This window comes from Pseudophryne corroboree, chromosome 1 (genome assembly GCF_028390025.1).
Source record: "Pseudophryne corroboree isolate aPseCor3 chromosome 1, aPseCor3.hap2, whole genome shotgun sequence".
Classification (NCBI taxonomy): Eukaryota; Metazoa; Chordata; class Amphibia; order Anura; family Myobatrachidae; genus Pseudophryne; species Pseudophryne corroboree.
Window position 1 is genome coordinate 125,750,917 of NC_086444.1, and position 27,248 is coordinate 125,778,164.

General features: G+C 46.0%; 1 protein-coding gene across 3 annotated transcripts in view; it reads right to left on the reverse strand.

The window, feature by feature from the left end:
- The window catches only part of PDE4D (phosphodiesterase 4D), a 1,020,783-nt gene that overhangs the window by 771,154 nt on the left and 222,381 nt on the right, over positions 1-27,248 (reverse strand). The window contains exon 1 of one of the 3 annotated variants that reach the window (XM_063962764.1): positions 8,478-9,630. The exons of the other annotated variants lie outside the window; for them this stretch is intronic. Within the exon in view, the coding sequence (XP_063818834.1) occupies positions 8,478-8,524 (47 nt within the window). The 5' untranslated portion in view covers positions 8,525-9,630. Of the gene's footprint in view, positions 1-8,477; positions 9,631-27,248 lie in introns of those variants that run through there. 3 annotated transcript variants of the gene reach the window in all.

Sequence of the window (27,248 nt, forward strand, 5' to 3'; positions counted from 1 at the left end):
CATGCGATGGTGCCTTTTTATTAGTATTATTATTAACAGTTTCTTATACAGTGCAGCATAGTCCGTTGCGCTTTACTATTGGAAAAATAGTAATAGAAAAAACTGGACAATAACAGAGAACTAGAGGAAGGAAGGCCCTGCTCGCAAGTTTACAATCTACAATCTTGCAGATTTTTCATCGCAGCACCTTAATCCCCACTAATATACCTTTTACACTGAGAAAAAAACCTGGGTTATTGCCGAGTTAACCTGGGATCGCTGTCAATTTAAAAGGTGCAAAAAAATAAATAAAAGGGCCAATTCTCACAGGAATCCTACCTGGGTTTCAACCAGAGCTGAACACGGGAAGAACCCGTGTTCAGGGGCAGTGTAAATGGGTAACCCGGGTCATCCGACCCAGGACCCGTTACAGCAATGGGAGAGCCCATTCTTCACAATCCGCAGTGTGCCGCAGGTGGTCGGGAGGTTGGGAAACAGGGTACACGCTGTCTCTGCAGACAGCAGTGGTGCCGGAGTTTAAGTGAATCGATGCCATGCTCATGAGTGTGGCTTCCATTCACCGCACAGACGGAGGCTGGGGGGAGCCCAGCAGCAGCTTCCAGAATGCTGGGATTGCCCCAGCGTGACATGCAGGTGCGCGGGTAGTCCCAATTTACGGATTTTCTGCCGCTTGGAGATGATGTCATCCCCAATTCCCGGCCATAAAGACACTGCACCTGTGAGCAGTGTGAACGGTGTCAACCAGAGAATATCGGCAGCACAGTGTAAACTGAGTAAATCCTGGATCAGACATGGATCAGACCCGGATTGGAACAGTGTTCCAAGTCCTGGGATGGATCTGGGATTTTGGTGTAAAAGGGGTATAAATGAATCGGGCCGGTGTGGTAATTGAATATGCCCCCCATGTGGCCTAACAGTCACTATCACATCCGCTGTGACACTATTGTGACAACCATCCCAATAGTCTATATCAATATGTACTTCATCTGTCCTAGTCTTTCCCTATCATCCTATTGCCCTTCCAGTACAGTTTCTCTCTTCCTTTTAGTCCTGTACTGTGCTGTACTGTACTGTGCTGTGGCTGTCCTGTACTGTGGCTGTACTGTACTGAGCTTTGGCTGTCCTGTACTGTACTGTGCTGTGGCTGTCCTGTACTGTACTGTGGCTGTCCTGCACTGTACAGTGGCTGTCCTGTACTGTACTGTGGCTGTCCTGCACTGTACTGTGCTGTGGCTGTCCTGTACGGTACTGTGCTGTGGCTGTCCTGTACTGTGGCTGTCCTGCACTGTACAGTGGCTGTCCTGTACTGTACTGTGGCTGTCCTGTACTGTGCCGTGGCTGTCCTGTACTGTACTGTGGCTGTCCTGTACTGTACTGTATTGTGCCGTGGCTGTCCTGTACTGTACTGTGCTGTGCTGTGGCTGTCCTGTACTGTACTGTGCTGTGGCTGTCCTGCACTGTACAGTGGCTGTCCTGTACTGTACTGTGCTGTGGCTGTCCTGTACTGTACTGTGGCTGTCCTGTACTGTACTGTATTGTGCCGTGGCTGTCCTGTACTGTACTGTGCTGTGGCTGTCCTGTGGCTGTCCTGCACTGTACAGTGGCTGTACTGTACTGTGCCGTGGCTGTCCTGTACTGTGCCGTGGCTGTCCTGTACTGTGCCGTGGCTGTCCTGTACTGTGCCGTGGCTGTCCTGTACTGTACTGTGGCTGTCCTGTACTGTACTGTATTGTGCCGTGGCTGTCCTGTACTGTACTGTGCTGTGCTGTGGCTGTCCTGTGGCTGTCCTGCACTGTACAGTGGCTGTACTGTACTGTGCCGTGGCTGTCCTGTACTGTGCCGTGGCTGTCCTGTACTGTGCCGTGGCTGTCCTGTACTGTGCCGTGGCTGTCCTGTACTGTACTGTGGCTGTCCTGTACTGTACTGTATTGTGCCGTGGCTGTCCTGTACTGTACTGTGCCGTGGCTGTCCTGTACTGTACTGTGGCTGTCCTGTACTGTACTGTGGCTGTCCTGCACTGTACAGTGGCTGTCCTGTACTGTACTGTACTGTGCTGTGGCTGTCCTGTACTGTGCCGTGGCTGTCACAATACAGCCCACAATCAAATTACTTAGTCAAATGCTTTTCACTTAAATTTGTGTCTTCTCTATCTAAACTTTTTTTTTTTGCTTTTTATCAATTGATGAACAATCAACTCTTCCATTTTAATAACTCAGTTAAGAGTTCAAAGGAAACTAAAAGATAAGAAACATTTCCTTAGGGCAGTAAAAAAAAAACATAAAAAACCCCCATACAATATAAGTCAAACAAAGTTCAAGCAATATGGACAATGAGAATGATGACCAGTCAAAGGCATACATTACATGATGAGTGTTTGTACAGACCCTGTGAATGTTTAATGCCCTAATAGCAATGCAAAAGCTTGTGTCAATCATTACCCATATGGAACCTAGAGGAATGATGTCATGCCTTCAGCATCATTTAGTGTTCTTTGTGTACATTCACTTCTTTGTAAGTTCCAGCCTCATGCTAGAGACATACTAGAACTTTGTCCCATCTGGAGAGCTAGGGTGTTGTATATGAAGGCAGGGTTGGCCAATCGCTGGTCCCAATTCAATCTTCAGATCAAGACAGGATAGCTATGTCTGTATTTAATACAGAAAGTAAATTGGACATATTAACCTTTCTCTGTTGCCTCTGGTCTTCCCTGTTCCCTACCTGGTATCTGAGTCTGAGTCACTGTGTGCCCCCTCTGCTTCTCCTCCTCCTGCTTGGCGGATGCCAGTACAGTGGCCAGTGGGAAGGAGGGGAAGGGTCAGGGTGGCAGGTGGCAACGTGCCCTCTAAGTCTTTTGGTGCCTGGAGCTCGCACTCCATTGGAGCCACCCTAGCTACACCACTGGGTGTCCCTATGCTTAGGTTAGATTCTGTCCATAATAGCATATAGTAGCAATTGCATAGAGCAAACGATAGCAACAGCAGCAGCGAGTACATCCGCACCTGAATTAGGCCCTCTTATCAATACATTGTCCCTTAGGAATCAATACAAAATAATGTATTGGGAGACGAACATTGATCTTTCGTAAAAGTAAAATAAAAGAGATTGATGCCCAGCCCTACATGAAGGAGCTACCCTCTGTGTTGCACATGGAGAACTGTATGAAGGAGCTGCTTTCATATATACTGCCCTGAGGAGAATCACCAGGAAGGCACAGACTTATGTTTGCTGTTATTACATCTGCTGACAGTAATACCACGTTCAGACATTCAACCCGGCAAATACCCGGCTTCAACCCATGATTTTCAATCCAGGTGCAACGCGGGTTACACCTTGCAGACCCCCTTTTACACTACACCTGAGACCTGGGTAATACCTGAGTCGACCCCTTTCAGACATACAGTGCATCCGGAAAGTATTCACAGCGCTTCACTTTTTCCACATTTTGTTATGTTACAGCCCTATTCCAAAATGGAATAAATTCATTATTGTCCTCAAAAGTGTACACACAATACCCCATAATGACAACGTGAAAAAAGTTTTTCTTGAGATTTTTGCAAATGTATTAAAACTAAAAAACTAAGAAACCACATGTACATAAGTATTCACAGCCTTTGCCATGAAGCTCAAAATTGAGCTCATGTGCATCCTGTTTCCATTGATCATCGATGATTTGGAAAGGCACACACCTGTCTATATAAGGTCCCACACTTGACAGTGCATGTCTGAGAACAAACCAAGCATGAAGTCAAAGGAATTGTCTGTAGACCTCCAAGACAGGATTGTCTCGAGGCACAAATCTGGGGAAGGGTACAGAAAAATATCTGCTGCTTTGAAGGTCCCAATGAGCACAGTGGCCTCCATCATCCGTAAATGGAAGAAGTTCGGAACCACCAGGACTCTTCCTAGAGCTGGCCGGCCATCTAAACTGAGCGATCGGGGGAGAAGGGCCCAAGAACCTGATGGTCACTCTGTCAGAGCTACAGCTTTCCTTTGTGGAAAGAGGAGAACCTTCCAGAAGGAAAACCATCTCTGCAGAAGCAACCCACCAATCAGGCTTGTATGGTAGAGTGGTCAGACGGAAGCTACTCATTAGTAAAAATCACATGGCAGCCCACCTGAAGTTTGCCAAAATGCACCTGAAGGACTCTCAGGGCATGAGAAACAAAATTCTCTGGTCGATGAGACAAAGATTTAACTCTTTGGCGTGAATGCCAGGCGTCATGTTTGGAGGCAACAAGGCACCGCTCATTACCAGGCCAATACTGTCACGATCTAGGTAATTCCTTATCAGTATTTACCTTCCAAATGCCTCCTGAGACTGTCCCAGTGTTCCAAGCCTGGATTCCATCTGCACTGTCTGTGTGCAGCACGCTGCATCTCATTGTCTCAAATCTCTTTACTGTGATTCTGGCAGCTTCATGGTTAAAGCTCACATTCAAGTTACAAACAATCTTTCCCTCCAAAAGCTACCATGGGCGCAGCCATGTTTTCCTAATCACATGTTACCTTTCAGCCTATCAGCTGCACTCTGCTCTCAGCCTGATTACACAGCAGCTGCACTCTGGTCTCTGGTTAATCAGCCAGCCAATCCCTGCTTCCCAGCAGGTATAAATATCCTGTTCCTGGGGTGGAAAGATGTCTGTGCTTCAATTGTCTTCAGTGATTCCAGTGTGCAGTTCTCCCATGGACTTTCTCTGCAGTACAGCCTGACTCCCTGGTGATTAACCCTCTACAGTCTACCCTGATTCACCTGTGTCTGAACTCCGGCTTCCCAGCAGCCATTCTCCAGCTTCTTCTCCAGCGATCCCCAGCATCACATCATGCTTCACCTGTGCTTCTAAGTACAATAGTGCATTTCTATCTGCGAACCCCAGCTTCACTCAAAGCTTACCAACGATCCCAAAGTAACCATCGGTGTTCCGTCATCGATTCCAAGTCACCATCGGTGTTCCGTCATCGATACCAAGTATTTCTCTGAACTGTGTTTCCTATTACCAGTACCAAGTTCATCAGTATTCCTCTGAACTGTGTTTAATAAAACCTTTGAACTTTCCCTTGTTGTCGTGGTCACGCCTTCGGGCATTTGTTCTAAAGGTTCCCTGCATGTCCAAGAACCCTGTACTGCCTCCCAGGTACACATATACCTCAGCCCCTACAACTGAGGCTTCCCCCTGGTCAGCACCAGCCCTCAGTTGTGACAAATACTATCCCTACAGTGAAGAATGGTGGTGGCAGCATCATGCTTTGGGGATGTTTTTCAGCGGCAGGAACTGGGAGACTAGTAAGGATAGAGGGAAAGATGAATGCATCAATGTACAGAGACATCCTGGATGAAAACCTGCTCAAGAGCGCTCTTGACCTCAGACTGGGACGACAGTTAATCTTTCAGCAGGACAATGACCCTAAGAACACAGCCAAGATATCAAAGGAGTGGCTTCAGGACAACTCGGTGAATGTCCTTGAATGGCCCAGCCAGAGGCCAGACTTGAATCCAATTGAACATCTCTGGAGAGATCTGAAAATGGCTGTTCACCGACGTTTCCCATCCAACCTGATGGAGCTTGAGAGGTGCTGCAAAGAGGAATGGGCGAAACTGTCCAATGATAGGTGTGCCATCATATTCAAAAAGACTTGAGGCTGTAATTGCTGCAAAAGGTGCATCAACAAAGAATTGAGCAAAGGCTGTGAATACTTATGTACATGTGATTTATTTTTTATTTTTAATACATTTGCAAAAATCTCAAAAACATTTATTTCACGTTGTCATTATGGGGTATTGTGTGTAGAATTATGAGGTAAAAAATTAATTTATACCAGTTTGGAATAAGGCTGTAACATAACAAAATGTGGAAAAAGTGAAGTGAATACTTTCCGGATGCACTGTAAGTGGAGCCTGTCCTGGCATTCTACAAGCTATGACTACCAGGCTGCTCTTATGTCACACTCATGCACACACAACACACGTCATGCTCCTACATACACATACATGTCATGCACACACATCACCAGGACTGAAGACGTGCCTGCCACAGTCACATGTGCCCTGGCGAGTAGTCATGCTTGTTCCTGACATGTTTGGTGCTGCCATGGGAATCACACATCCTGGGCAGAGCGGTGCCCCTCTCATCGCTGCTGCAGTGGTGGCATTGGGGAGACTGGCACCAGGAGGATGTGTGTGCTGTGTGCTTCCCATAGTGATCACCTGTGCATCAGCATGTGCCAATCCCCACATCCCTGTGCTCAGTCCTAGATCAGCACAGCAGTGACTAGTATCCCCCTGGATCCGCACTGACACCCCACAGTGCCTCAACCCAGGGGTAACCGCAGCACAAATCAGCCCCACCAAGAAGCTGCTGGTGCTCAGTGAGTCTCCTAGTCTGGGTTTTGCCAGTCACGCCCCCTCCAGTCCTGGCCAGCCAATCAGGAACCTCTACAGGCACCCCAGGAGTAAAATCCCAGGTCACATAATTTCCAAGTTTGTGCACCACTGCTGTGATACCTTCAAGATACATGATCACATCACAGTGTATACAACGACTACAGAAAAATAAAAGGAATGACTTCTATACACAGTCAGCTATTGCTCATGAACATGATGGCAGTGAGCTTTCTGGGAACTGACCAGCATAAAGGTGCCGCCTGCTGTCAATAAAATAATAGCTACAGATTTGCCTGTCTGTGTTCCTTACAAATGACCTGTTACCACATTGTCACATCTTGTTTAATATGCCCCAGCGGGCTGTCACATTTATTTGGTGTAGTATGTAATAGTCTATAGAATGGCCAGTGGTCATATGATTGTAGAACATGCAGCAGCACTTTCTCCAGATTTACTAAAAGCTGACAAATGCAGTAGCAACAGGGCCAACCCTATATTTCCTTCTTAGAAATACCCCAATTATTTCTACTTTGTGAACTCAAGGGACGGGGGGAGGGCGGGAAGGCTTGGGGGGTCAGGTTGGGATTGAAGTCATCATGGTGGAGACAATTTGCCCTTCCGGGATTTGCATATTGACTCCATCTACATTGTATGTTTAGCCCGATACCTCGTTCGTTTAGGTAAAATTGAGGTATATGGGCTACCATAACTGTCTGATATGTGCGCAACTAAGCATCGCAGCGGCATATCGCCAGCAACTGAATCCCCCCATAAGTTTCTCTTTCCAAAAACTGAGGCTGTGCAGAGTGCTTGGCCTAACCTGTACGGCAGCATTCTCACTGCACAGAACATATGCACCCATGCAGATTTGCCAGATTCTGACACTTATGCCAGTCTGAGCCCAGGGAGTGTATGCCTGAGAAAGCTGTATAATTTGCTGGTGGGCAGGGGTGAGTGCAAATATATGACGACAGTCACTGTCACTAGCAAGCCGGTTGTGATTGGCTGTTTGCAAACGCTCTGCTGTACTATGTATTTATAAACGCGTTAAGCACTTTTTATTTTCCGTTTCAAACGCAACACAGGGAGTTGTTTCTACTTTATTACAGCGGCGTTTGTGGTTTAATTGCTGCTTATAGCAAATGTATTTGTTGTACATAAAATACATGGCTTACAACAAGTGCAATGTGTCTGTGATGTGTGCCTAGACTGTAAAACATCTCAAGTTCTGCATACAGGTATAAATACAGTACGTTATTTTTGTACCCATTTTATCACCAACTCAGCATTGCCCCCTGTGTGTCTATGCGCCCCTTGTCTAAGTTTTAGAAAGTGATCCCATTTTCCCAGTACTGGGGTTTCTTACCCATTGCTTTGATAATAACCAAATCTGCATAAGTGAAGATCCTACAGAATACACATGCAAATCTACAAGGTTACAGTTGATCATGCTTTAGCAGGATGGCCAAGGGGTTAATGACCTTTCCAATACAGTATTGCTATTCTTAGATATTTCTACTCTGTACACATTCCTACATACTGTATATGTATAGTATAGTAATAGATGTTACAGTAAAGTACAGCAAAGCAGAATAAACAAACACAATATTGAAACTAAACATAAAAAACACATAAAACATGAACAATGTAAGCAGTGTCATCTGAGGCTATAAATCAATCCTGATACAAGCATTTTGTTCAAAGGTAACTACTGTATGTTATAGCCACATGTTAAGTCAGACTGGCCTGTTCATCTGATCTGTGTCTGTAAATAACATTGTAATACAATATAACCGGTACATGTCAGTACTGTAGATCACAGGCTGGTTGCTGTTACAAATCACATTTGCTATCATTTAAATTTTTTAATTGTCAGTCTGGTTATTCATTTGCTTACAGTACGTACTGTGTATCACACTTTAATCATTCTCAGTTTGGTCTTGTGATTGCTAAAGGTAGTAGATTACCGTACGGGGTTAAAAGCTTTGCCTCAATCAGTGTAACACATCCGAAAATACAGGACCTGACATTTATTCACAAAGCAAAGGCATTTATTTTTTTTTACTGTGACCAGCTGAAGGTTATGCTGACTCCTTACCATATCCAAGAATGTCTCCGAAATGGAAAATTATTGACGTGCATCATTTTCACGGGGCCGGCTACATTAACTTCCCAGCCGTTCTTTTTCCTTCACAATTTCAAGAGATTTAATCCAAAATTTAACAGCGACGCTGCCAGAGTCATAGGTTATTGCCAGTAATGTATTCCATGAGTGCAGTAATGTCCAGGAGGTGAGAAACAAATGATCACAGTGTTTCACAGGCATCTGTCCATCCATTTATGCCACAATGGTTAGTTAAAAAGCAAAAAAATAGACAACAGCCAAAGATGATGATAACAATAATAATAATTGTACAAACAAATAATAATATAATATGAAAAAAAAGTTTCCGAACTGAAGCTCAGGCATTAATGCTTTGTGTGGTAGTAAGTGGACCTGTATTGCACCAAATGGTTAGTCACACCAATCTTTTGGGCTAACCAAGCCTCAGAGGAGTTATCAAAAAGACGTGCAACTTGAAATAGCTCTGCCATAATGCCGCGCAGATCTTCTTCCCTCTCCTTTGTAGAATCCAAGCTCATTTGTGCCCATGTAAACTATATTTTTCCTTGAAAGGTGCAAATAGGCAATCATGCTAGTCATAGCAGGTCCTGCTTGACCCTTGATCCTACAGTGCTTTGTAATCTAAAATGTTGCTTCTTCTTAAAGATCCAGGTTCATATTAGTGCAAGCCTTCCTAGGTGCTGTCATGTGCCCATTCATACATGACGCTGGACCTTATTACAGGCTGGCTACTCCCCCTGCAATAAAATGACTAAACTATTGATCTTGTTAGATGCTTGCAATCATTTGCATATCTCAGAGCCATATTAACGCCTTCTGATAAAACTGCAAGGTGGAAAAGAAAATCATAGGTGTCAGTCACATGCCAGTGTTACAATCCCATTCATGCTGTCTGCTGTTTCCTGGCAGAAGTCAATACACTTGAGACTCTGGTACATGAAAATGCTCTTCTCAGTGCTGCAGAGAGGCAGCTCCTAACAGGTTAACAGGTTAGAAGTTGGTGTCTATATCCAGCACAATAGGTACGGATTCACCTTGCTTCTGGTGCCGTATCCAGCCTTGGTTGCAGCTCAGGACTCTTGCAGACTCTATGGCTCTGTACTCTTGCTCTGCAGCAGAATGGGCTCCAGCCTGCAGTGAGAGCTGCCTGACAGAGGATGAGCTTGCATCAAGGGGGCCCTCTAGGTGGGTTCTCCGCACACAGAATGTCCCAGTGTCCACTACAAGGAGGGGAGTGACTGTGTATGAAATAAATGCTCTTGGATGTGCAGTATGACAAACGGCAGAATACTTGCTTCTATTATTTGCCACAAATAATGATCATTCACAGCCTAATGTATCTCATTTTAGACGGAACATTTCCTATCTACCCTCCTGCTGAAACAATCACAGGTTGTTGTTTTTATAGATTTCTCTGAGTTATAAAACTTCCTCAGATATTATGTACAGAGAAAAAGATACAATATCGACTAGATTTCATTTTGAATGAGACATTCAGAAAAAAAGAATGCTGGGATATACAGTACTGTAAAAATGACCTTTTGAAGATCTGTTTAGTGATGCCACTCTATTGATGCGTGGAGATGAGGGAGAAGATGAGGATCGCTACGGAAGACTTTCAAAATAAAAAATGTGTTTTTAAAAGATACACGTCAGTTACTGTGACCTTACTGCACCTCACTGGTTAATTATTTACTGAAATGACAAGTCTATCGAACAGGGGCAGCAATGATCGTTACCCTGCCATGCAGAACCCCTGCCCTTCTTTTGGGGTGGCAGCACAATTCCTACAGTCCCAGTCCTCCTTCTACACCAAAATGTCCCAACCACGGGGTAACTCCAATCTTTCTAACCTTATTCTCATCTATTTTCCTGGAGTACTTCACAAATTTCTGTGCACTCTAGAACTCTAGATCGGTCTATAACAAGCATACATCCTTGCACAATCTATTCATCACAAACTCCTTAAACCTCTACTGAAACATGGCTCTTCCCTCACCCCCGATTATTCTCTCTTATGGGGTCTCTCCTTCATACATGACCAACAACACAGTGAGGGACACTTACTTCTCTCCGCTAGTTTCACTTTCCGACTCATCCCCCAGAACCCTCTCTTTCCTACTAATTTCAAGTCAGTGCTCTCTATCTTTTCTCTCCACTTCAACTACAATATGTGTCACTATTATTTAACCCCCCACATGAGTCCAGTTTTACAATTCCTTATCCACGCTTCCTTTAGGGGAGTTAATTATTCCCACCAACAACCATATTGGCATTGACGCCCCTACATCCCCCACTCTCACTTCTTTCTGTAGTCTCTCCCACTGATCACAATGGACACTAGCTGTACCATACCTCCCATCTTTGTAATGAACAGTGTGCCCGAAGTTGCGCACATGACATTAGGGGGTGTGACATTGCAGCTAGGGGTGTGGACTCATGGGAAGTGTCGCAATCACGAGCTATGGCCCCCATTTTCATCACTGGGGGGGCATGGTCCCTGTCTCTGTGAGCTGCTAGAATGCCCTCTGTCCCTCACTCCCGGTGAATAGATGCATGCGCACGGCGGCTATTAACAGAGCAGCAAGTGAGAAAGGGTCTCCCAACTGCTGACCCACCACGGGATATTGCGGCCTGCAGGTGGGACAGCGGGACAGTCACTGGAAAATGGGACTCCCTCTCCCCCCCACCCCGAAAAAGAAATCCTTCTCCCATCTACTTACCTTGCCCGCACGGTTTTACCCCAACATTTAATCTTCCAAGTACTCTCACAAAATCTACCTTTTCACTAAACTTATCCAACCCCCCGTCTGGGTGATCTCATTTACCAACCTGTAAGCTCTCATGAGAAGGGGCCCCTGTTGCATCTTCTTGGGCAACCCTTCAAACAATAAAATTATACTGGCAATAGCCATTGCAAGTTACTTGCCTTGGAACACGCACAAATCATAATCTTGCCTTGTGGACAAGATTGCTTGTGACAAGGTGTATAAGTGTTGTGCTCAGCTAACTCACTTTAATAAGCTGGTTCTGGGGCAAGCATCAAGGTTTATTTTAGTATTTATTTATATAGGTTATGAGAGTTGACGTTTCACAAGCAGATGACACTGCATTTCTTATCTTATACCCCTTTTCCACTAGCTCAAAAAACACGGGTAAATGCACGGGGGCGCGCATTTACCCGTGTTTTTTGCAAGTGGAAAAGGGTAAACCCGGATCAAGTGACCCGTGAATCCTACCCGGCTATTTACTAGAGATGAGCGGGTTCGGTTTCTCTGAAACCGAACCCGCACGAACTTCATGTTTTTTTCACGGGTCCGAGCAGACTCGGATCCTCCCGCCTTGCTCGGTTAACCCGAGCGCGCCCGAACGTCATCATGACGCTGTCGGATTCTCGCGAGACTCGGATTCTATATAAGGAGCCGCGCGTCGCCGCCATTTTCACACGTGCATTGAGATTGATAGGGAGAGGACGTGGCTGGCGTCCTCTCCATTAGAAATTAGATTAGAAGAGAGAGAGAGATTGTGCAGAGTCAGACAGAGTTTACCACAGTGACCAGTGCAGTTGTTGTTAGTTAACTTTTATTTATTTTAATATAATATATCCGTTCTCTGCTATATCCGTTCTCTGCCTGAAAAAAAACGATACACAGCAGCAGCCAGTCACACAGTGTGACTCAGTCTGTGTGCACTCAGCTCAGCCCAGTGTGCTGCACATCAATGTATAAAAGGCAAAGCTTATAATAATTGTGGGGGAGACTGGGGAGCACTGCAGGTTGTTATAGCAGGAGCCCCCAGGAGTACATAATATTATATTAATTTAAAATTAAACAGTGCACACTTTTGCTGCAGGAGTGCCACTGCCAGTGTGACTAGTGGTGACCAGTGCCTGACCACCAGTATAGTAGTATATTGTTGTATGTATTGTATACTATCTCTTTATCAACCAGTCTATATTAGCAGCAGACACAGTACAGTGCGGTAGTTCACGGCTGTGGCTACCTCTGTGTCGGCAGTCGGAACTCGGCAGGCAGTCCGTCCATCCATAATTGTATTACAATATATACCACCTAACCGTGGTATTTTTTTTTCTTTCTTTATACCGTCGTCATAGTGTCATACTAGTTGTTACGAGTATACTACTATCTCTTTATCAACCAGTGTACAGTGCGGTAGTTCACGGCTGTGGCTACCTCTGTGTCGGCAGTCGGCAGGCAGTCCGTCCATCCATAATTGTATTATTATTATAATATATACCACCTAACCGTGGTTTTTTTTTCATTCTTTATACCGTCATAGTGTCATACTAGTTGTTACGAGTATACTACTATCTCTTTATCAACCAGTGTACAGTGCGGTAGTTCGCGGCTGTGGCTACCTCTGTGTCGGCAGTCGGCAGGCAGTCCGTCCATCCATAATTGTATTATTATTATAATATATACCACCTAACCGTGGTTTTTTTTTCATTCTTTATACCGTCGTCATAGTGTCATACTAGTTGTTACGAGTATACTACTATCTCTTTATCAACCAGTGTACAGTGCGGTAGTTCACGGCTGTGGCTACCTCTGTGTCGGCAGTCGGCAGGCAGTCCGTCCATCCATAATTGTATTATTATTATAATATATACCACCTAACCGTGGGTTTTTTTTCATTCTTTATACCGTCGTCATAGTGTCATACTAGTTGTTACGAGTATACTACTATCTCTTTATCAACCAGTGTACAGTGCGGTAGTTCACGGCTGTGGCTACCTCTGTGTCGGCAGTCGGCAGGCAGTCCGTCCATCCATAATTGTATTATTATTATAATATATACCACCTAACCGTGGTTTTTTTTTCATTCTTTATACCGTCGTCATAGTGTCATACTAGTTGTTACGAGTATACTACTATCTCTTTATCAACCAGTGTACAGTGCGGTAGTTCACGGCTGTGGCTACCTCTGTGTCGGCAGTCGGCAGGCAGTCCGTCCATCCATAATTGTATTATTATTATAATATATACCACCTAACTGTGGTATTTTTTTTTCTTTCTTTATACCGTCGTCATAGTGTCATACTAGTTGTTACGAGTATACTACTATCTCTTTATCAACCAGTGTACAGTGCGGTAGTTCACGGCTGTGGCTACCTCTGTGTCGGCAGGCAGTCCGTCCATCCATAATTGTATTATTATTATAATATATACCACCTAACCGTGGTTTTTTTTTCATTCTTTATACCGTCGTCATAGTGTCATACTAGTTGTTACGAGTATACTACTATCTCTTTATCAACCAGTGTACAGTGCGGTAGTTCACGGCTGTGGCTACCTCTGTGTCGGCAGTCGGCAGGCAGTCCGTCCATCCATAATTGTATTATTATTATAATATATACCACCTAACCGTGGTTTTTTTTTCATTCTTTATACCGTCGTCATAGTGTCATACTAGTTGTTACGAGTATACTACTATCTCTTTATCAACCAGTGTACAGTGCGGTAGTTCACGGCTGTGGCTACCTCTGTGTCGGCAGTCGGCAGGCAGTCCGTCCATCCATAATTGTATTATTATTATAATATATACCACCTAACCGTGGTTTTTTTTTCATTCTTTATACCGTCGTCATAGTGTCATACTAGTTGTTACGAGTATACTACTATCTCTTTATCAACCAGTGTACAGTGCGGTAGTTCACGGCTGTGGCTACCTCTGTGTCGGCAGTCGGCAGGCAGTCCGTCCATCCATAATTGTATTATTATTATAATATATACCACCTAACCGTGGTTTTTTTATACCACCTAACCGTGGCAGTCCGTCCATAATTGTATACTAGTATCCAATCCATCCATCTCCATTGTTTACCTGAGGTGCCTTTTAGTTCTGCCTATAAAATATGGAGAACAAAAAAGTTGAGGTTCCAAAATTAGGGAAAGATCAAGATCCACTTCCACCTCGTGCTGAAGCTGCTGCCACTAGTCATGGCCGAGACGATGAAATGCCAGCAACGTCGTCTGCCAAGGCCGATGCCCAATGTCATAGTACAGAGCATGTCAAATCCAAAACACCAAATATCAGAAAAAAAAGGACTCCAAAACCTAAAATAAAATTGTCGGAGGAGAAGCGTAAACTTGCCAATATGCCATTTACCACACGGAGTGGCAAGGAACGGCTGAGGCCCTGGCCTATGTTCATGGCTAGTGGTTCAGCTTCACATGAGGATGGAAGCACTCAGCCTCTCGCTAGAAAACTGAAAAGACTCAAGCTGGCAAAAGCACCGCAAAGAACTGTGCGTTCTTTGAAATCCCAAATCCACAAGGAGAGTCCAATTGTGTCGTTTGCGATGCCTGACCTTCCCAACACTGGACGTGAAGAGCATGCGCCTTCCACTATTTGCATGCCCCCTGCAAGTGCTGGAAGGAGCACCCGCAGTCCAGTTCCTGATAGTCAGATTGAAGATGTCAGTGTTGAAGTACACCAGGATGAGGAGGATATGGGTGTTGCTGGCGCTGGGGAGGAAATTGACCAGGAGGATTCTGATGGTGAGGTGGTTTGTTTAAGTCAGGCACCCGGGGAGACACCTGTTGTCCGTGGGAGGAATATGGCCGTTGACATGCCAGGTGAAAATACCAAAAAAATCAGCTCTTCGGTGTGGAGGTATTTCACCAGAAATGCGGACAACAGGTGTCAAGCCGTGTGTTCCCTTTGTCAAGCTGTAATAAGTAGGGGTAAGGACGTTAACCACCTCGGAACATCCTCCCTTATACGTCACCTGCAGCGCATTCATAATAAGTCAGTGACAAGTTCAAAAACTTTGGGTGACAGCGGAAGCAGTCCACTGACCAGTAAATCCCTTCCTCTTGTAACCAAGCTCACGCAAACCACCCCACCAACTCCCTCAGTGTCAATTTCCTCCTTCCCCAGGAATGCCAATAGTCCTGCAGGCCATGTCACTGGCAAGTCTGACGAGTCCTCTCCTGCCTGGGATTCCTCCGATGCATCCTTGCGTGTAACGCCTACTGCTGCTGGCGCTGCTGTTGTTGCCGCTGGGAGTCGATGGTCATCCCAGAGGGGAAGTCGTAAGCCCACTTGTACTACTTCCAGTAAGCAATTGACTGTTCAACAGTCCTTTGCGAGGAAGATGAAATATCACAGCAGTCATCCTACTGCAAAGCGGATAACTGAGTCCTTGACAACTATGTTGGTGTTAGACGTGCGTCCGGTATCCGCCGTTAGTTCACAGGGAACTAGACAATTTATTGAGGCAGTGTGCCCCCGTTACCAAATACCATCTAGGTTCCACTTCTCTAGGCAGGCGATACCGAGAATGTACACGGACGTCAGAAAAAGACTCACCAGTGTCCTAAAAAATGCAGTTGTACCCAATGTCCACTTAACCACGGACATGTGGACAAGTGGAGCAGGGCAGGGTCAGGACTATATGACTGTGACAGCCCACTGGGTAGATGTATGGACTCCCGCCGCAAGAACAGCAGCGGCGGCACCAGTAGCAGCATCTCGCAAACGCCAACTCTTTCCTAGGCAGGCTACGCTTTGTATCACCGCTTTCCAGAATACGCACACAGCTGAAAACCTCTTACGGCAACTGAGGAAGATCATCGCGGAATGGCTTACCCCAATTGGACTCTCCTGTGGATTTGTGGCATCGGACAACGCCAGCAATATTGTGTGTGCATTAAATATGGGCAAATTCCAGCACGTCCCATGTTTTGCACATACCTTGAATTTGGTGGTGCAGAATTTTTTAAAAAACGACAGGGGCGTGCAAGAGATGCTGTCGGTGGCCAGAAAAATTGCGGGACACTTTCGGCGTACAGGCACCACGTACAGAAGACTGGAGCACCACCAAAAACTACTGAACCTGCCCTGCCATCATCTGAAGCAAGAAGTGGTAACGAGGTGGAATTCAACCCTCTATATGCTTCAGAGGTTGGAGGAGCAGCAAAAGGCCATTCAAGCCTATACAATTGAGCACGATATAGGAGATGGAATGCACCTGTCTCAAGTGCAGTGGAGAATGATTTCAACGTTGTGCAAGGTTCTGATGCCCTTTGAACTTGCCACACGTGAAGTCAGTTCAGACACTGCCAGCCTGAGTCAGGTCATTCCCCTCATCAGGCTTTTGCAGAAGAAGCTGGAGACATTGAAGGAGGAGCTAACACGGAGCGATTCCGCTAGGCATGTGGGACTTGTGGATGGAGCCCTTAATTCGCTTAACAAGGATTCACGGGTGGTCAATCTGTTGAAATCAGAGCACTACATTTTGGCCACCGTGCTCGATCCTAGATTTAAAGCCTACCTTGGATCTCTCTTTCCGGCAGACACAGGTCTGCTGGGGTTGAAAGACCTGCTGGTGACAAAATTGTCAAGTCAAGCGGAACGCGACCTGTCAACATCTCCTCCTTCACATTCTCCCGCAACTGGGGGTGCGAGGAAAAGGCTCAGAATTCCGAGCCCACCCGCTGGCGGTGATGCAGGGCAGTCTGGAGCGACTGCTGATGCTGACATCTGGTCCGGACTGAAGGACCTGACAACGATTACGGACATGTCGTCTACTGTCACTGCATATGATTCTCTCAACATTGATAGAATGGTGGAGGATTATATGAGTGACCGCATCCAAGTAGGCACGTCACACAGTCCGTACTTATACTGGCAGGAAAAAGAGGCAATTTGGAGGCCCTTGCACAAACTGGCTTTATTCTACCTAAGTTGCCCTCCCACAAGTGTGTACTCCGAAAGAGTGTTTAGTGCCGCCGCTCACCTTGTCAGCAATCGGCGTACGAGGTTACATCCAGAAAATGTGGAGAAGATGATGTTCATTAAAATGAATTATAATCAATTCCTCCGCGGAGACATTGACCAGCAGCAATTGCCTCCACAAAGTACACAGGGAGCTGAGATGGTGGATTCCAGTGGGGACGAATTGATAATCTGTGAGGAGGGGGATGTACACGGTGATATATCGGAGGGTGAAGATGAGGTGGACATCTTGCCTCTGTAGAGCCAGTTTGTGCAAGGAGAGATTAATTGCTTCTTTTTTGGGGGGGGTCCAAACCAACCCGTCATATCAGTCACAGTCGTGTGGCAGACCCTGTCACTGAAATGATGGGTTGGTTAAAGTGTGCATGTCCTGTTTTGTTTATACAACATAAGGGTGGGTGGGAGGGCCCAAGGATAATTCCATCTTGCACCTCTTTTTTCTTTTCTTTTTCTTTGCATCATGTGCTGATTGGGGAGGGTTTTTTGGAAGGGACATCCTGCGTGACACTGCAGTGCCACTCCTAGATGGGCCCGGTGTTTGTGTCGGCCACTAGGGTCGCTAATCTTACTCACACAGCTACCTCATTGCGCCTCTTTTTTTCTTTGCGTCATGTGCTGTTTGGGGAGGGTTTTTTGGAAGGGACATCCTGCGTGACACTGCAGTGCCACTCCTAGATGTGCCCGGTGTTTGTGTCGGCCACTAGGGTCGCTAATCTTACTCACACAGTCAGCTACCTCATTGCGCCTCTTTTTTTCTTTGCGTCATGTGCTGTTTGGGGAGGGTTTTTTGGAAGGGCCATCCTGCGTGACACTGCAGTGCCACTCCTAGATGGGCCCGGTGTTTGTGTCGGCCACTAGGGTCGCTAATCTTACTCACACAGCTACCTCATTGCGCCTCTTTTTTTCTTTGCGTCATGTGCTGTTTGGGGAGGGTTTTTTGGAAGGGACATCCTGCGTGACACTGCAGTGCCACTCCTAGATGGGCCCGGTGTTTGTGTCGGCCACTAGGGTCGCTTATCTTTCTCACACAGCTACCTCATTGCGCCTCTTTTTTTCTTTGCGTCATGTGCTGTTTGGGGAGGGTTTTTTGGAAGGGACATCCTGCGTGACACTGCAGTGCCACTCCTAGATGGGCCCGGTGTTTGTGTCGGCCACTAGGGTCGCTTATCTTTCTCACACAGTCAGCTACCTCATTGCGCCTCTTTTTTTCTTTGCGTCATGTGCTGTTTGGGGAGGGTTTTTTGGAAGGGACATCCTGCGTGACACTGCAGTGCCACTCCTAGATGGGCCCGGTGTTTGTGTCGGCCACTAGGGTCGCTTATCTTTCTCACACAGTCAGCTACCTCATTGCGCCTCTTTTTTTCTTTGCGTCATGTGCTGTTTGGGGAGGGTTTTTTGGAAGGGACATCCTGCGTGACACTGCAGTGCCACTCCTAGATGGGCCCGGTGTTTGTGTCGGCCACTAGGGTCGCTAATCTTACTCACACAGCTACCTCATTGCGCCTCTTTTTTTCTTTGCGTCATGTGCTGTTTGGGGAGGGTTTTTTGGAAGGGACATCCTGCGTGACACTGCAGTGCCACTCCTAGATGGGCCCGGTGTTTGTGTCGGCCACTAGGGTCGCTTATCTTACTCACACAGCGACCTTGGTGCAAATTTTAGGACTAAAAATAATATTGTGAGGTGTGATGTGTTCAGAATAGGCTGAAAATGAGTGTAAATTATGTTTTTTGAGGTTAATAATACTTTGGGATCAAAATTACCCCCAAATTCTATGATTTAAGCTGTTTTTTAGGGTTTTTTGAAAAAAACACCCGAATCCAAAACACACCCGAATCCGACAAAAAAAATTCGGTGAGGTTTTGCCAAAACGCGGTCGAACCCAAAACACGGCCGCGGAACCGAACCCAAAACCAAAACACAAAACCCGAAAAATTTCCGGCGCTCATCTCTACTATTTACCTGGGTAGGACACGGGACTGATCCGGGTAGGGTTGTAGTGTAAACGGGAGCCGTGTCTATGCGACACGGCTCCCATTTACACTGTATGGAAGGGCGGCGCTGGGAGATCATGTGATCTCCCTGCGCCGCCCCTGCTGCGTCACTAGAAGCGTCACCAACCCGGCATATGCCGGGTTGTGACTGCTGATGGGAAAGGGGCCGAGCACGGGTCGCAGCAGGGGGCAGCTCCCGTGTCAGGCTCCCGGCTGCGACCCGTGCTCGTAAGTGGAAAAGGGGTATCAGAAAGAGCAGTAATGCATATTTTAACAGTTCGGTGTCTTTCAATAACGATGCTTTCGAGGCACTCAGCAACAGTTCAGTGCTTTGCAATAATGTGGCAGTCAGCAACAATACTGTGCTTTTCAATAACAATGCTTTGTGGCACTCAGCAAAAGTTCAGTGCTTTGCAATAACAATGCTTTTGTAGCACTTAGCAACAGTTCAGTGCTTTACAATAACATGGCACTCAGCAACAGTACTGTGCTTTTCAATAACAATGCTTTTGTAGCACTTAGCAACAGTTCAGTGCTTTACAATAACATGGCACTCAGCAACAGTACTGTGCTTTTCAATAACGCTTTGTGGCACTCAGCAACAGTTCAGTGATTTGCAATAATCTGGCACTCAGCAACAATTCTGTGCTTTTCAATAACAATGCTTTTGTAGCACTTAGCAACAGTTCAGTGCTTTGCAATAATGTGGCACTCAGCAACAGTACTGTGCTTTTCAATAACAATGCTTTGTGGCACTTCGCAACAGTTCAGTGCTTTTCAATAATGATGCTTTCATGGCACTCCGCAACAGTTCAGTACTTTTCAATAATGATGCTTTCATGGCACTCAGCAACAGTTCAGTACTTTTCAATAACAATGCTTTTGTGGCACTAAGCAACAGATGTGAGTATTTAAAAAAATATATACTTTCTTTAGCTAAACATGGGGAGATGACTGCAGTAATGGTTTGGCTGTGTTGTATACTTAAGTTTTCATTTCTTTTACTAGACTGAACCTCTGTTGTCTTTCCATTTTCTCACTGTAGTCTAAAGGTGGGTACACACTATTAGATATATCTGCAGATCAATTGATCTGCAGATATATCTATGTACGGATCGGGCAGTGTGCTGTGCATACACACAGCCCGATCCGTCGGGGGACTGACGTCATGAACTGGGCGGGCGGGCGCGAGCGCCCGCCAGGTTCACCTGTCAATCACCACCGGCCGCCGCAGCATGTGTACGGGCGGTCGGACGACCGCCCCGTACACACACAGCGACGCGCCAATATATCGTTAGATATATTGGCTGTCGGCTGTGCTGCGCGGCCGACGCGATACGTCTGTGAACGACGGAGTTCACAGACGTATCGCCCGTACACACTGGCCGACGGTCCCGCGATGTATCGGCCGTTCAAGAGAACGGCCGATACATCGACCAGTGTGTACGGGCCTTAAGACTTTCCTTGTGTTGTCTAGCAGTACAGCAGACTCTTGCACTATGAGGGTGTCCTTCACCTTCTTACACATTTGCAGGCTGCCCCTCTGCTCTTTCATCAGACATTTCTGATGCTGCTCATACACTACTAGATAAAAGGGGTTCGGTATGATATACCGGCAGATGGGATGTCGGCTGTCAGTATACCGACGGCTGTATCCCGCCTGCTAGAATCCCAGCAGCGAGTATCCTTGCGGGCTCGCTGCGCTCGCCATGCTTCAGACCCGGTTTCTCGCTTCACCTGCCACAGGTTCTATTCCCACTCGGGTGGTGGCGTGGACCCATCAATCGAGAGGGTATACTGGGCGTTGCTCAGGATTTCGTCTGTTGGGATTCTGTCATCGGTCTCCTGAACAGCCGGCATTTTAACTGCATCCCAATAGAAGTACACAATCCAACCAACGGTGAAACGGAGTGATCATATGAACACTAGATGTATATTAGAAACTATTTATGGGCCATTCTGCATGATTCTTTTTTTTGGTTTAGTTGGGTCTCTCCCATCTTGCTTAGCTTATCTCTTTCTCACTCTATATACTTTTGTACTCTGCTCTCCATCAGCTCTATACTCTACTCCCTCTTTACTATCTTTATTCCTCTCTGTATTTGTTCCACCTGACCCCACTCCGAGTCATGGATCCTTAAATGAGCAGCCACCTGATGATGTGAGCATGGAAAACTCTGACACATTAACAAAGTGGCTCTATATTGGAAACCACTGGCTTCCATCCATGCGTCTTCACACACCAGCCACTTTCATTACTGCGGCTGCGTCTACAATTAAAATAACCCATAAAACAAAATAATCACTTGTAGTGATTGGGTCTCCGTTGGTTGTAGCCTTCCCCCCGGTTTGTTTAGGCAAACCTCATGATTGTATTTTTGTGTATTTCATTCTAATAAGCGTACATCAACCTTCACTGTTTCAAATGTTTTTTTTTTTTAAATAATTGCATTGCTATATTGTCTAACGCTGTCAGAAACTGTACTGTATTCCTGTTTTTATTTTCTATGATTGAATTTACAATACTTTATTGTTTTATATCTTGATTATTATGCGGTGTAACGCCTCCATAATTTTTTTTTTAAAGAACAATAACAACAAAATATTATTACTGCAAAGTGTATATATACGGTGTGGTGAGAGGGGTTGCCTCTCACCTGAATCGCCCACATTCCAGTGGGATCAGCTCCCTCCAAGGGAAACTAAAGCAAGGCCTGTACAGTCTGCAGTAGCAGTGGAAGTTTGGAACTCTGGGTTTTCTGGGTTGCACAGGTCCAGCTGCAACTCATTACTGAAGGACAGGAAGGGTTTAAAACTGTCATACACCCTGTGCTCTGTGCACTGATGCCAGAGCAGCCAGAGAGTAGGCCGGAGTCTGCTTAGTGTCACGGACTGATGATATTAGCTGTGCCAGAGAAGCATAGCAGATTGTTGCTGCATGCTATTGTAGCAGACTGAACATTAGCACTTTAATGCTGGGACATTTTCTTTCACCTGTCTGTCTAATTAATGTGCCTGTTTGTCCAGGCTTATGTATGTGAATGTTAAAATGCAGTGTCTTCTATAATTAAAAGGACACTGCTTCGCCGTGAGCAGTAGCGGATCTTGCTATGGGCAAGCAGGATTTTTGCCCGGGGCGCCGCGTTCCGGAGGGCACCGCCGCCGTGGGAAGATCCGCTACTGGTGCCGGTGCATGATGAAGTCATCGCGCACCTGCACTGCATTGTGGTAGCGGCACACAGACGCTAGAGGTCATAACTGACCTCTAGTGTCTATGCGGTGCTATGGGAGAGATGTCATGACGTCTCTCCCATAGATCCGAGGAGCGGCGCCGGCGGCCAAAGACGGAGGGAAGCAGTGGTCGGGAAGCAGGAGCAGGGATTGTAAGTATTTATTTTTATTTTTTTGTAAGCGGCGCAACTAGGGGGCACAACTCTACTGGGGCACGGTACTGGGGGCAATACTACTGGGGTCACAACTCTACAAGGGGCACAACTCTACAGGGGGCAATACTACTGGGGGCACAACTCTACAGGGGGCAATACTACTGTGGGCACAGCTACAGGGGGCATAACTGACCACACCCCTTCTCCATGAAGCCACACCCCTATTTTTTGCCCTGGGTACCACAAGGTCTAGATCCGGTCCTGGTCGTGAGTACCAATTTCTTCAACCCTGTTACAATGGGCACAAACTTGCCGATTTAAAATAAATAAACAAATAACATTCACCTTTAGCATTGAATGCTAACAACAGTATAATTTACTTACGCATCAATATCAGTGAGTAGGATCATGGAAATATCTATTACAGAAAACGTGTACATAAAGCTCATTCCCTGTACAATATCTTAAAACTGTTTTTCTTGCTTTTAAAAAAAAAAATGGTATAATTCTGAATATTCAGCATCAACTCGTAAGCAGATTAGTAGTGTTTCCTAACTACAGTCCGCAAGCTCTTTCAATACAGAAGCAGACATTGTCTGAGACTCAATGGCTGAGATTCATCACAGGACCGACCAAGTTTGTGAGATCACCGGGAGCTGCCTCCCCTCATGTGACGCACACAGTCACACTCAAAAAAAAAACACGACAAGAAAGAATTAAGCTTTAAGGAACACAGAGTAAGCAGAACAGTACAGAACTTGTTGGAGGAGCCTCACTGGAAACTGGGTGACATGTTTCCTAAAGTCATTTCAAAGTATTAGTACTCCAATCGCCTTGTCGGCAGATCTTTTTCAAATAAAAGATGGCTACTGTAAGTAAAATGTGACAGGCCATCAAGAGAAACCGTCAGTACCAGACTCTGCTTTTCAAAGCATGTTCTTTTCTTTATACCAGTTTTCATTAGGATCCTGTCTGGACCAAAACTGCAGACTCGGCTGAATGAGAGTCGAAATGCGCAATGGTCCAGTGAAAGGTAAATAAGTATAGAAAGAAGCTGGAGGCGCCTGGCTGTCAATTTACACGTGCTAAACAAGCAAATCTGTACTGCCTGTCTTCCTACATAAGAATAGCAAACAGGATGAATGAGAGTGTGAAGGTGATCCCAGTATTATGGGCGACGCAGATGATTACTGGGTTTTTCAAGACAACGCTAATTTTTGACACTGCAGATCTATTTGTAAAGGATTTATTTATTAACAGTTGTTTATATAGCGCACATTTTCTGCAGGGGGTGCTGTCAAAAGGTAGACAATCACAATGTTGCATTCATAATGTCAACATCACAATTCTTAAAATGTCAACAGGTGAAGTGTAAACATTGCCAGAATGTAACATTAGGGTTAGGCTGCAGGAGGGTTACGGTTATGCTACATAGGGGAAGGTTAGGGTTAGGCACGAGAGAGAGAGTTAGGGGTAGTAGTAACATACCCTCAAACATTTTACACATAAAAATTGGTCCAAATTAGAAAAGTGGGCATGACCACGGGTAAAGGGGGCGTGGCCACGCCCCCTTTCCTATACTTTCAATGTAAATTTGGACAATCAAAAATCGGTACAAAGCCCTTTTTGGCAGGCACAGAACATAAAAAAAAGGTACTGTACCTGCCAAAAAGGTACAGTCGGAGGGTATGTAGTAGTTAGGGATAGCAGAGAGATACCCACCCGAATGCCGGGTGATTGGAGGTCTGACCCAGAAAGTCACAGTGAAATGACCGCTGGGCAGGGGCGTACAGAGCCACGCTGGGCCCTCATAATTGGTGGAGAGTGGAGGGGGGGGGGGGGGGGGGGGGAGAGTCAGTAACAGACGCGGGCCCCTCCAGCACCACCACCCCCTTCTCGGCACCACTGCACAGGAGACGCTGCTGGAGCCTATACAGCCATCGGAGGGAGACATGTCTCCGCTGGGCCACCAGCGGTAATATGTCAACATTCTAACGTGTCAATATTATATCACTGCTAACATGATGAAGGTCGACACGGCCAATCTTAACACTACTGTTTGACCTTCTCATGTCAATATTCCGCCTGGCAACATATCGTACCCATCCCATTATGCAGTGCTTTCCAGCGAATATATGTAGTCACATCAGTCCCTGTCCAGTGGAACACTTACTATCTAGGGGCCCGATCGGGATTTGTACGCAAACGTCCAAATCCGATTGTTGGGGGTCTGCTGAATCTTGTTATGCGCATGTGCAGAACGAGTCGTGTGAGATCGCTCGCAGCATGATTCATCACAGTGAAATCTCCCCCGCACCCTGTGATATTTGGCCTAAAAACACTGGATATGAACCATGCCAGTAATCAGTGATTTGGTATACAGTAAATCTGTAACTGGAATGAAGTTTGATGTGCGAGTAACTGATGACTTTATCATGCAAGCTCGGTCCTTTCTGATTGGGAGCAGCCATGCTGCAAATCTCAAATATTTATTTAGCTTGGGATTCGCTATAACACATCGCCTGCTCTGTACGGGGCATGTTAGAGGCTTTATTTTATATGTTTAGACAAAATGGCGACACAGAGTGATTCTGGGTTGGAGGCAAATGGAAATGCACCCGGATCTCATGGATATCTGCACACTACCCATATTCCGGATACAGCAATCGACCAAACTACTATGCATACACATGCGGACAGAGATTGCCAGTGCAGAAGGACTGATCCATTCGTTGATGGACTACTCAGTGGAATGGGCATTTCTGGGCGAGGGGCATGTATTTGCAAAGAACTGAAAGAACTTGCAGGAGTGCCATGAGGGTGTCGTGTCCATGTGAGCGGGCTGTCATGCTCGATCCAGCTTGTGGGAGGAGATGGGACACATTATTCAGATAAATCTTTTGTACCCAGCATGGAGTGCATGCAAGCCCTGTACACTAATGATAATGGTGGACGGGCTTTTCTGCATGCACACTTGTGGATATTCGGCATATACACAGGCGGACACCTGCACTAGTATAAAGTAGGGATCATGCCCATATGCGTCTGACTCCAAACCAGTCCCAATAGCTATAATTTAGTAGACGCATTTAAAACAGGCCCAAAAAATAATCATATCTGCAGGGGCATAGCCAGAGCTTTGCGAGCCCCATAGCAACATTTTAAAGGGTCCCGTGTCCCAATGCTTCTAGAGAGACACTTCTCTCTGCAGCAGTTATTCATTTTATGCCCCATAATAGTGCCCAAGTTTCAGAGCCGTAACTAGACATTTTGGTGACCTGTTCCAAAAAGAAAATTCACATTACAACACACAGTGGTGTCACTTATACACATTACACAACATAGTAGTGCCCCTTATATACATTACGCCAGATAGTAACACTCATTATACACTTTATGCTACACAGTAGTACCCCTTATATACATTACGCCATACAGTAGTATCTCTTATACCTGTTACATCACACAGTAATACCCCTTACACACATTACGCCACACAGTAGTACCCCTTACACACATTACATGACACAGTAGAGCCCTTTAAATACGTTACACCACACAGTAGTACCCTAGTACTAGTGCCTAGTTCATTTTCTCAAACATAGTAGTGCCTTGGTTAATTTTATTCACATTATGCCACACCACAGGGCCCCAGTTCATATTATTTAACATTATAATGCCCTACACTTAATTTTATACCACATTATAATGAGCAGGTCCAGGGGCATACAGACAGAGCCCTCCTTATTTATCCCTTTAACATACCTCCCAACTGTCCCGATTTTAGGAACTGTCCAGCTGTCCCACCCTTGGGCCGCAGTGTCCCGCGGTGGGGGGGCAGTTGGGAGGCTCCGTCTCTCGCTGCCCTGCTTAGCAGAGCAGCTGAGAATAGCATGCGCACAGCATCTATTCACGAGTGACAGAGGAAGAAGGGGGCATGCCGGCAGCTCACAGAGCGCTGGGCATGCCCCCTTCAGTGACTGACACGGGATGCGTGGCCTAAATCGCTGCCTTTTTCGGGAGCGCGCGCGGTTTTGCCGCATGTGTGTCCCTCTTGCACACTGAAGAAAGTTGGGAGGTATGCTTTAATAGGATTAACTGAGCCAGGGCAGTCGGACTTAATCCCCTGCTGTAATGACTTAATCCCCTGCTGTATTGTTCTCTCTGTATTGTATTGCATCTGAGAACAATAGATGAAAGGCTTATGCTGATAAACCTTGGGGCACCTTGGCGCAGTAGAGAAGGCTAGATGAGTGAGGCTCCATCTTTACTTCGATATATTGCAGGTCCCAAGGCAAACGTTTGTAAGGGCCCCTATATATCTACAGTACCAATGGTGAAAAATGTATATAACACATGTAATTGTGACAGGGAAGGTGGGCCCCTCTTAGCTCAGGGCCCCATAGTAGCTGCACTCCCTGCACCTATGGTAACTAAGCCCTTGTATACCCACGCTGGGTTTTACCCATATTACATATGGTACCAGCTGTGTGGCTGTTTCTGGAGATTGCTGTAAAAACCTCCATCTGTAGAATAAGAAGTATATAAATAATAATATCCCAAGCACCACGATGGAAACAGTGAAGGAGGTGACAGATCACAA